Source organism: Hemibagrus wyckioides, linkage group LG22 (genome assembly GCF_019097595.1).
Source record: "Hemibagrus wyckioides isolate EC202008001 linkage group LG22, SWU_Hwy_1.0, whole genome shotgun sequence".
Taxonomy (NCBI): Eukaryota; Metazoa; Chordata; class Actinopteri; order Siluriformes; family Bagridae; genus Hemibagrus; species Hemibagrus wyckioides.
The window spans coordinates 10,090,467-10,102,169 of record NC_080731.1 but is presented as its reverse complement, the minus strand read 5'-3'; the positions used below and the strand labels follow the sequence as shown (position 1 = coordinate 10,102,169).

The window sequence follows — 11,703 nt, the reverse complement described above, 5'->3', positions numbered from 1 at the left end:
ATCAAAAGATGGGCAAAACAATGGCAGTATTTGTATATTTTTATGTAATAATGATGTATTATAAATTGTTAACTTTGTAACAAGACATAACCCTAACCCTAGACACATCTGTCTGGTCCAAAATGGGGGTTAGGATTCTTCAAACAGAGCCCTGACCCCACAGGACACCTTTGGGATGAATACTTTCAGTATGCTGAATATAAACTTTGTAATGCAGATGAGCCCCAGGCTTCCTCACCTGACATCATTGCCTCACCACCACTCCAAAATCTGGTGGAAAGTCTTCCCAGAAAATAAGAGGTTATTATAAGAACAAAATTTAGAATGGGTTGTCCAATGTTCAGTGGGAATAGTGGGTGTAGTGATCAGGTATCCCCATCTGTTTAGCCATATAGTGTGTGTGGACAGTCCCCTTTAAAAGTAATTGAAGGGCAAGGCCAATTTGAAGGGCTAGGCCAATTCTTTAATGTTCATTATTTACTAAAAACTTTTGGGTGTGAAATTAAAAGCTGAAAATTGAACAATATATCAGAGTTTCAGCACTCATACATTTCATGATATTTACATATAGTTGTGATAAACAGCTTAAAACATGGCACCATTTGTTTGAACCCACCCATTTTTCAAGTGATATAGGAGTGTGTGAATGGTGTTTCTTGTTGACCAAGTGTACCCTGTTAGATTGATTGTTTAAAGCTCATTCTTGCATTGAGCCTTGGCTTTCACCCATGAAAGCCAAGGTCTAAGGGAGAAAAGACAAGATATGTTGAAGCTAAGAAAAGAGGGAAAATCAACCAGAGCCTTTGCACAAGCAGTGAGCATAGTCAAGACAACAATTTGTACTGAATAAGAAAGGTGTACTAACAACCAGACATGGAACAGGTTGGGCAAGGAAACCAACAGTAGTCAATGACTGAAAAAAAAGAAGCTAAAAACCCACAGTGCAGGGGTTAGTACATCGCAATCCACCATTCAAAGACGACTTTGACATGCCAGACCACAAGATGCAAGCCACTCCTCAGCAGAAGGAATCGGAAGCCAGACTGGAATTTGCAAAGAAATAAAGAGATGAGCCACAAAAGTCTGAAACCAAGATTAACTTCTAGCAAAGTGATGGAAGGGCCAAGGAGTGGTGAAAGAAAGGATATACTCAGCAGATCTGCAGCAAACAAGCTCATTAGCCAAGTCCAGTGAAGGAAGTGTCATAGCTTAGGCTTGCAAAGCTGCATCTGGAACAGGCCCACTGATCTTCATTCATGATATAACACATGATGGTAGCAAAACAATGAATCTAGTATACAGGATCATTCTATCTACCAATTTACAGAGACATGCATCCAATTTAATTGGGAGGACATGACCCAAAACACTCTGCTAGCACAATAGCGGGTCATAATTCTGGGGAAAGAATTGGAAGTTTATAGCCTAGACAATTCAATCACCAGAACTTAACCAAATTGAGCAAGCATTTCACCATCTGAATGATCATCTAGCTATCTTAAATATTTTCATTGTATAGCAAAAACAATAGAATTCCCCGACCCCACCCCCTGCATGCACACATACAGCTCAACACAACACTGCATGTAAAGTACTTTTCATCTCTTATAATTGTTAGACACACGATAACATTAAGCATGTAATATATCATATATTGTGATATAACATATACTTATATATCTTCGAACCCCCCCGCCAACACACACACACACCACTCATATTTCCCATTTGAATGAGTAGATTTAAAGCTTGCCGAAAGCTGTTCATCTTCCTGCAGTTTCATGTTCACACATGAATATGGAGATTATCCAAACTTCCACCTTCTGTCATTTACTGTCTCACACAGTGAGTCCAAACAAAAACCAAAAGAGAAAGCCCCAGGCACTTTTTTTTTTAAAAAAGAGGTTTTAAAGCCTTAAATAAGCAGGTTATTAACATAAAAAAATTCAAGTACATTGCAGTTTTTTTTAAGAAGAATCTTGTGGCTTTACTAAACCCTTCTCCAGGAAACATGAGTCTCATGCCAATTTGTAAGAATATCAGATTTGTTTGTTTTGAAGACGGGTTTTGATTAAATGTTGTAATTGTCATTGTTTTATAGTTTGCTTTATTATGTACTTGTAGAATATGTTTGCTTTATTATTCATTCATTCATTCATTCATTCATCTTTAATATGACTGTGGTGGATCTGGAGGTTTTCTAAGACCACTGAGCCCAAGGCAGGAATTCAGCGTGGATGGGATGCCAATCCATCTTAATGCAGGTTCATATACCTATTCACACATTTATGGGCAATTTAGCATAGCCAGTCCATGTACATGCATGTTTTGGAAGGTTGGAGGAAACCGAAGCACCAGGAGGAAACCCATGGGGACATTTGAAGAACTTGTTATAATCCACACAGACAGTAACCCAAGTTCTTAACTAATTAGCTGTGGAGGCAATCCTGTGTCAACCATTTGCTTTATTACGTCATATTATGCATTTTTGGTTATGACATAGGTTTGTGTGTGTTTGTTATAAATCCTAGCTCAAGTTTCATTCAGCACCAGTGCAAATCTTTTTACAGACAGCAACTAGCTATTGTTCAACTTTTTCTTCCCAAAATTTTCACACACAGAACACAGATTACAAATTACATCGTTACATACACCAATCAGGCATAACATTATGAGCACTGAGAGGTGAAGTGAATAAGACTGATTATCTCCTGATCATGGCACCTGTTAGTGGGTGGGATATATTAGACAGCAAGTGAACATTTTGTCCTCAAAGTTGATGTGTTAGAAGCAGGAAAAATGGGCAAGCGTAAGGATTTGAGCGAGTTTGACGAGTGGCTAGATGACTGGATCAGAGAATCTCCAAAACTGCAGCTCTTGTTGGGTGTTCCCAGTCTGCAGTGGTCAGTGTCTATCAAAAGTGGTCCAAGGAAGGAACAGTGGCGAACCGGGAACAGGGTCATGGACGGCCAAGGCTCACTGATGCACGTGGGGAGCGAAGGCTGGCCCGTGTGATCCGATCCAACATACGAGCTACTATTGCTCTAATTGTTGAATAAGTTAATGCTGGTTGACCTTCAGTCCATGCCTCAACGGGTCAGGGCTGTTTTGGAAGCAAAAAGGGGACCAACACAATATTAGGCCATAATGTTTTGCCTGATCAGAGTAAGTTTTATATTTGTCTATTACAGCAACAGCATTTTACCTGGTTTTGTTAAAACTGGAATTAAATTCTTATTACCATTAATGTTCAAGTTCAATACAGTCAAGTGATCAGTTCAAGAGACCAGTTATTCAAGCTTATAACAAAAATATTTAAATAACAACTGTAGCAGCTAGACATTTGATATCCACCACTGTAACATTATGGCTCCTATTTTTGAAAGCCCTGCTATAAGAAATGATAATAATACATATTGTTGAACACATGGTTTCAAAGCCTATATAAAATTGACAAATGCTTTGGATACAGAGGATTGTACTGCAACAAAATGACACTTTTTAAATGGTTCCACAAAGGTCCTTTGGACGGATTAGGGTTTTCTTTTTCTAAAGAAACTTTGTTCTACATAGAACCTTTAAGTGTTCCCCCAGAGGGACTATCTAAACATAGAACCTTCTGTTGTTTAAAGAATGCAGTGCTTAAAAATATAAGTATTGTAACGTAAACGGAGTGAACTTTAACTATAATAAGTCATGAGGAAACTGTGGTGAGACGTCAACCTTCAAATTGTGTGTATGTGTGTGTGGGTGTGTGTATGTGTGTGTACTCAAACTCTCAGAATAGTTCTCGAAGCTTATCGTGATAAGGGATAACAGATTAAGGAGTATCCTCCAGAATGGCTTTTAAAACAATAAATATCCAGCTATGTGACGCATACAAGTAAATCGCCTAACCTGACTTTGTTTTTTTTTTTTTAAGATTCTTTATTTTTAAACCATGTTTTTAGGGTACAAATATGAGAATGACAGAAAGCCAGTGGGGCTAATTTCATGTCCAAACTTGAAGTAGAAAGCAGACGTTTTTGTACAAGTGGATAAGCAGATGTAGGCAGAGGGTGTGTGTAAAGGCTGGCCATGAGAGGTGAGAGAGGGCTGGGCACAGGATTACATAAGTATAAGAGGAGGATGCCGGGTTGACTTCAAAACATTCTACCGAGGGACGTAATCCACAGCGTTCACTTTGAGTCGAGAACTCAGCAGGAAGATGGGCAGGCAAAAGGTTTTGCTGGATAAGATTGCTCGTGCCTTACAAATTCGTAATAAGCTATTGCGCCAGGGACTGGCTGAACTATTGGGCACACTAATCCTGGTGGTAAGTGTTCTCATTTTCATTGCACTCTCTATTAGTACTTAATAAAAACACTTTTTTAATTATTAACTTACAATAAAGTTATAATAATATATATAATATAATATAATATTCTTTATTTCTGACATCAAATATTAGAAATATTTCTAATACACTTCAGTGGATCTGCTCCATAGCTAATATTTTATTTATGGTGTAAGACAGCAATGAAATAGGAAATATGAAAACTGACATACAACTGATAAACAGTGAATAATTATAATGATATGCATACAGTGTTCAAACAGCCATAACTAATTTTGATACTGTTTGCCTTACTTTGCTGCCAAAATGTGTTTTGATGTGTTTATTCAGTGTTAATCATGTGAATTAGCTTGCAGTTAAAGACAGCATTAAAGAAGGAGGAACTGGAAAATAAAGAGCATACACCAGCGAATTAGAAGAAATTTGCACAGATATGCTCAAAAGTGTATAGCTAAATTATGTCTATACACATATATATCTTGCCGGCTGTCTTTCTTTATATCGTTATAAATTTATCATAAATTTGTTGCTTTGCATTTGCACACCTTGAAAAACTGTTCCTTATCAAACTCGCTGTGTAAAGATACACACCTACATGCACAGTGAACCAAATGCATACATCTATGTGTGAAGGGAGTGCCCCTACACAATAAGGATTTCTTTTTTTAGACAGACGTCAAGCCTAGTCACAGAATAAACTTCAAAGATTTACTTTTTAATCTTTTAAGTGAAGTCTAAATCTGAGGGCAGGAAAGTGCTATAGGTGACTCTGTAATCTGTGTCTGAATATTTGTAATATACAAAGGCTGTTGGTTAACCCATTGAAACTGTAAGTCAGGGAGAGAAGCGGTTTTGAAACCTGTGGCAGGGGATGAAAACTTCTATAGATTCGTACCTTTAGAAGAAGAAAACTAAAACACTCTGGAATATTCTGTATCCAAGATGCAAACTCAAAGAATATAACTATTAAAGAGTGTAACATTTTACAATCAAAAAACAGGAGGGAAAAGATTCTGTTGGTCATGAAAGCATGACCTGCAAAATTGTAAGGCAGATGCAGCTCAACAAGAAACTTCCTAACACACCTCATCATGCTTGCAGTTTTTGCACTCTACTAAACCACAGCTGGTGGTATCTACTACTTTGTAGGCAACATCTTGTGACATTTTGGTAACAGGAAAACAACAAGAGACAGGAAGCCAGCTTAAATTGTTTCCACTAGAAAAAGTAGCTGCACTATCATTTTACAATAAATTGACTATCTGTCAGAAAAGAACTTCTTGAAATGTATCTGAAAGGAATCTTGACTACCAATCTTTAAGGACAAATGGTGTCTAGCAGATGCCAAGATCAGAGTAAAAATAATGTGATCCAGACCAAAGAATGGAACACTTTATCCAGACCATATGATCTATGGCTCTATCCCTGGTGTTTATCAAAGAACTGGTTGTGCCCTGGCTAGCTTTAAAACCACCTTAATGCCCACTTAATGCTCTGACGTGCCAAGACACTGGTCTGAAACACTACCAAAAGATCTGTCAAAAGCTACAGGATCAAACAAATGATGTTATTGTGGTTAGGATTCAAATTCATAGAAAAAACTATACAGAGTATAAAGAGATAAATTAGTTTAATAATAGTTAAATAACCCCAGGAAATATTTAGACATTTCTTTTGTCTAAATTGTATTCGATTACATTTCACACGCAAAGCTGGTAAATTAGCAGAAATGAATATTTTGCATATGCATATAATTTTTATCCAAACAACGATTCAAAATGAGCAAGCCAAACCCCTACACTAATTATGCGCCAAGTGATAGTGAAACTGATAGTTAGAACACTGACTCCCAAAGGATTTAATCATATCTTTCCTCTTGACCTACACCCTTCTGATAGCATCTTCACTCTGATTGAATAGGTCACGTTTAAATGTAGCCTATGTATCTAGTTTATCTAGTGCATAAACCATTTTATTTTCCCTCTGCAGATGTTTGGCTGTGGTGCAGTGGCTCAGTTAGTGCTCAGTGAAGGATCTCACGGCATCTTCCTCGCTGTAAACTTGGCCTTTGGCTTTGCAGCCACACTCGGAATCTTGGTGTGTGGCCAAGTCTCAGGTACCATGAATTCTTTAAATATTAAATGCTAATATGTCCACTGTGTAGATATGAAGAAAATATTTTTTCAGAGGCACAGGTGTTCTTAGGAATCAAAGCAAATATTTAACATTCTTTTCTTTACTTTTATTTCTTCTGAAATGTTTTTACCATTTATCTGTACATTAATATAAGACTTTTTGCCACCAACTCCACAGGAGGTCATCTGAACCCAGCTGTAACTTTTGCCCTATGTCTACTTGGAAGGGCCAAATGGAGAAAATTTCTGGTGTACTTTTTGTGCCAGACACTTGGTTCCTTTTTTGGGGCTGGTATCATCTTTGGCATGTATTATGGTAAGTATTGCATGAAGATTAATACAGTAATAGAATTCCAAAACACTGTGCATATTTTAAAAAGGTTTTTATTCAATTTGCAAGATGCTATCCAGGTATACCATAAAAAAGAAGGCAAACTACCATTTGGAATATTTGCCACCTACCCCGGCGAACACCTTAGTACCGCAAATGGCTTTTTTGATCAGGTTAGTAATTACATTGCTACATTAAAATATCATTTGCTTTTATAAGTAATATGTTGATTACAGGCTCTCATCAAAATTGTAGCATTCTTTAAACTGTGAAAAGTGATTAACTATTTGTATCCCCAACATCCTTTCCATGGAATATTTACGGTTTTGTATAGCTTTCAATTTCTCCAAATACTTTTGAATTTAGAGTTGAATTCAGTGGTGGTTCACAACTTGGCAGATGTATAAATCATTGAATTCAGAGTTGTATCTGCCAGTTTTTCTGCTGGTCACATGGCAGGCATGCCTTTAGTACTGTAGAACAACTACATATGCAGTACACACCTTTTATTTCCAGCTTCTCTATAGTAATTTTGATGTATCATTGGACATGCATATACAGGTTGATCATTGCAGCCAAGTCAAACGATGGCTGGCGAGTTAATAAATAATTGAGAATGACTATAATATTGAACACAACTATAATGCAATTTCTGGAGGCTACAGCTATGGAGCTATGAACTGATAGGAGCTGACACTGTAGTCTTAGCTTGCCAACTCTTTATTGTTATATTTTTCCATTAAATTTATAGGTGATTGGCACAGCTGCATTGATTGTGTGCATCCTGGCCATTGTAGACCCATACAACAACCCTGTCCCGCAAGGACTTGAGGCCTTCACTGTTGGATTCACTGTACTTGTCATTGGGTTATCTATGGGCTTCAATTCTGGTTATGCAGTAAACCCAGCCAGGGACCTGGGGCCACGTCTTTTTACCTCCATGGCAGGTTGGGGTGGCCAAGTCTTCAGGTAGGTTAATCTCAATACCAAACCATCTGACAGGCTCAGTCCTTGTGATGAATTTCCATTGCTATAGTATAATAAATATATACTGAAACAATTTGTCTCCAACAGCATGGGGAACTACTGGTTCCTGGTGCCTATCTTTGCCCCATTCTTGGGTACCATCATTGGAGTGATTTTGTACCAACTGATGGTGGGCTGGCACACAGAAGGGGAGGCACGAGACAAGAAAAAGGAAACAGAAGAGCTGAACGTCAAGCTGAATGATATTGATTCTAACTGATTCTTGGTTCTCTAAGCTGGGTTGATCAGCATAACAACAGGACCACTGTTTTGCTCATGATTCAGTAGGTTATGGAAAATGATACATTTTCAAGTGCTATTCGTTTGTAGGGAATCTGCATATAGAGAGTAATGAAGCGAAGGTGCCATTTTTAAATCTCTTTCTGTGTTATGATTATGATGAGATTTTTGAGACATGTACACAAACTTGCTAAATTTCAGTTTTGTAAATAGATTTTTTTTTTACAGTCTGCATTCCTTGGTTCTTTTACTCTTAGCAAACCTATGGCTCAGTGATAAACCTCTGTTATATGTCAACCATAATGTCCTAAGTCTGAACAAGTCCATGTTGGCTAAAATAGCACATTAGCATATTAGTAATGTTCATATACTTTGAAAATAGGTAAAGAATTCACCTATGTTATACAAAGTCTATGTCTTTGGGCACTGCTGCTATCTTTGGCAAAGCCATATACATTTGAATACCTGCTTACTTGCTTTACTTTTAAAAAGAAAGATAAAAACAATGCAAGGAAAGACAACTGTCCTGCCAAAATAAGAGCACTGCATTTTATAATTATTGCTGCATTTATATAGACTGTGGTCCACTGCTTTTCTTACTGCCTTTTTTTTTACCTACCGAACAAGCATTTAAATTTGCATGGCATTGTACATTTAAATCTATCATCAGAATCCTTTACATTTCTAGTTATATTATGAGCACTATTATGCAAATTACTTTTGATATTAAAAGCCAGAGAAGTTAGCTTTTGCATTCTTCCGACGTTTGTATTTTGTACACTCAATGCTATTTTAAACATGTAAATAAAATCCATAAATCTTGTGTAGTTGTTTGTTGATTCATTAGTTATTATGGAGTAGGTTTGCTGTCAGATTACAGTAAAACAACATACTATGGCACGATTGTGGAAAATGAAAATATAAGCATGTAGTATAGGAACAATTATCCAGGATTAGAATGATCAGTCATCAATTTTGTGTTTATATTATTTCACAAAGAGTACTGGAGCCAGCTGTTGAGATTGTCCCTTTGGTACACTAAGTTACATAATATACCTCAAGAGTCAGATCAGCTTGTTTGTGAATTCGCCGCTTCAGCCCTGGCATGCTTGTACGCATTATGTTTTGATCCCAGTCATGAGAGACTTTATCTACATTTGTCGGCTTAATGCCCTTTGTATTTTACTTACTATCACATTTCAGAAAAAAAAAATCTGTCTATTTTATTTTAAGGTGCTTCCTCATACTAAGAAATTTGATCTTTTTCTTTCTACCTGTTTTTTTTTTCTTTACTCATATTATACATGCAGGAACAAGCACGTACATTTAACTGTACATCAGTTGTTCCAGGTAAATGTGAAGTTTCACAGTGTTTCTATCAGATTTTTATGAGAGTTATCTTTCATCTAAGTTTTTCATGGAAGGCAATCTGTTTACATGCCTTCTGTGGATACCTGTAGACATCTGTTTTTCATGAACTTATAAGTTCATCTTATAAGTCTTATCTTATAAGGCTCTTTATATAAATGACATTATCTTTATTAAAGTGTGAAAATCCAGGTTTGCAGCATTTGTGTGTTTGGCTTTTCTATTAAAGAATGGAAAATATTGTGAGGCTGGGCTTGATATGCAACAAAATATCAACAGAGAACAGTGCCCTAACATGTAAACAGGAATGGTGACAAAGCCAACAATCCTGATAGTAGATGTCTCATTGATAGGAGCTAAGTGTTGTGGGATCAACTCTGGCAGATTAAAGTGATTGTTCTATTGCTTGCGGTGAATTGACTAAAGTATTTCCAGTATATCATGTATTTCAGTTCTCACTAGAGCATCATCATTACAGCAGGTATCAATAGCAGGCATGCGGAACAGCCAGAACTGACAGTGATCCATCATATTAAACATGCCGTGCCATGAAGTTTGGGTGCAGGTGAGCTGTCTGCCCGAAAAAAATATCCTTTAAAGCTCTTAATAAAGTCCTTACAGTGTGTGAGTGAATTCTACCGCAACTGGAACAAAGCAAAAGTGTGCATTTGGTCTTTGGAGTTGCCTAGCACTGTCTGATCCTACACAGGCTGCTGTTGTTGAAGGAGTGACTGACATGGCTAGATTAGAGTCTGTCAATGGCAAAAGCAACCTAGAAGGGAGCAACCCAGATCAATTTCCAGATAAGTCATAGCTGAACAAAGCAGTCCAGCTGCAAGCATCTGGACATACTGTACGCTTCCGTGGTTTTAGCTCCTCAATCGATTTCAAGCTGCCAAGTTATTAATTCACCTAGTAATGAACACTGTGCTTATCAGTTAATGTCAGACATGGGTGTTGGCATCTAGAGAGCTGTTCAAGCTGCGGGGCCCACCTCAGATTTGGAGGCTGAATCGGCATTAGAACATTCAACAAATGAACTGGGGGTTTCTAAAGCAGGCAAGACAACTGCTCTAAATTGCCCCTTAGTATGAATGAGTGTTGGAATGTGTTTAAGCAGCATGCTGTGCAATAGTGCATCAGTCTGGCATTTAATCCAGGATGACTTCTTGTCTCATGCCAAGTGCTTTTGAGATAAGCGATAAGCACCAGATATTGCAAGAATTTATACAACACCGAGTGTTTCTTTTCCCTCAAAAGCACACCATTCTTATCACTGCAATGTAGTCTAATGATATAATGAACACTTGCATATAATAAAAACTTGACTGCATATTATTGAACAGTTACTTGTTGACATGAGTTTTGTGTTGTGTTGCCTTGAGAAATTGAAATCCAAGACCATGCATAAGAACCAAATGTGAAGATTTATGATTCTTGCTTGCTTTTCCATAACCACCTTGGCTGAGTGAAGTCATTCTTTTGGACCCATGAACAGATGTTGGCACCAGGACATGTCATGGTGTGTTGACACCCCCCAACTGCTTTGCTAAACTTGGAAGCTAGCCTAAAGCATGTGATTGCACAACCTTTAATCAGTTTTATATTGTTTCCTGTTTTGCACCATAAAAGGTATTTTAGTGGGTCATCCTCCAGTAGTAAACTCTCATGCCAAGACTCTTTTAGCCTTGGACACCTAGAGGGTGTTGGTCAGCCATATGCTGGCCATATGGGGAAAACACAGACCTTGGACATCTGTAGTGAGGTAAAGTCCTGAAACATGTTTCCAAAGTCATGAACGCCAGGCTGTAAAACTCCTTTCATCATTTTACCTCCAGATGCAGAGCCTACATTCTGTCAGAATTCCTCTGGATGATTTTTTCCACTACCATCCAAAGAAGTTGGCCTCCTGTAAAATTATGTCTCATCAGAACCATGTGGCAGAAAACACACGTTAGCTTCTGTCACCTTTTGTAATCTTCCTCTTCTTCATGAGTCATTTGCGAAGCTTTCTCAATATACTACTCATGCAACAATGCCATCCTTTAACAGTGGATGTACTTTTGGGTAGGGGGGGGGCCAATTCCTTATCGGATAGCTGGTCTCATGGACACAGATTTGGAGGATATGAAGAAGGAAGAATGACAAGTAGGAAAAAACTAGTTATGGCATCAAAGGAAAAAGCTGTTACTAAAAAAAAGCCGTTAAATAGCTTTTACTGGAGAAAATATTTGCGCAAGTATAAATCTGCACAAAACCAGTACTGT

The 11,703-nt window shown here is 37.6% G+C and overlaps 1 protein-coding gene across 1 annotated transcript; it reads left to right on the top strand.

The window, feature by feature from the left end:
- The first annotated feature begins 4,138 nt into the window (after positions 1–4,138).
- On the top strand, positions 4,139–8,891 carry aqp3a (aquaporin 3a). Its single transcript, XM_058374817.1, has 6 exons — positions 4,139–4,315; positions 6,326–6,452; positions 6,650–6,787; positions 6,872–6,975; positions 7,554–7,771; positions 7,877–8,891. The coding sequence occupies exons 1-6, from the start codon at positions 4,208–4,210 to the stop codon at positions 8,046–8,048; spliced, it is 867 nt and encodes a 288-aa protein (XP_058230800.1). The 5' UTR covers positions 4,139–4,207; the 3' UTR covers positions 8,049–8,891.
- The last annotated feature ends 2,812 nt before the right edge of the window (positions 8,892–11,703 follow it).

Coding starts and splice junctions, on each gene's coding strand:
- aqp3a (XM_058374817.1), top strand. CDS start 4,208: ATGGGCAGGCAAAAGGTTTTGCTGGATAAGATTGCTCGTGCCTTACAA. Junction 6,453..6,649: donor GGTGTGTGGCCAAGTCTCAG/GTACCATGAATT, acceptor CCAACTCCACAG/GAGGTCATCTGAACCCAGCT. Junction 6,976..7,553: donor CAAATGGCTTTTTTGATCAG/GTTAGTAATTAC, acceptor TTAAATTTATAG/GTGATTGGCACAGCTGCATT.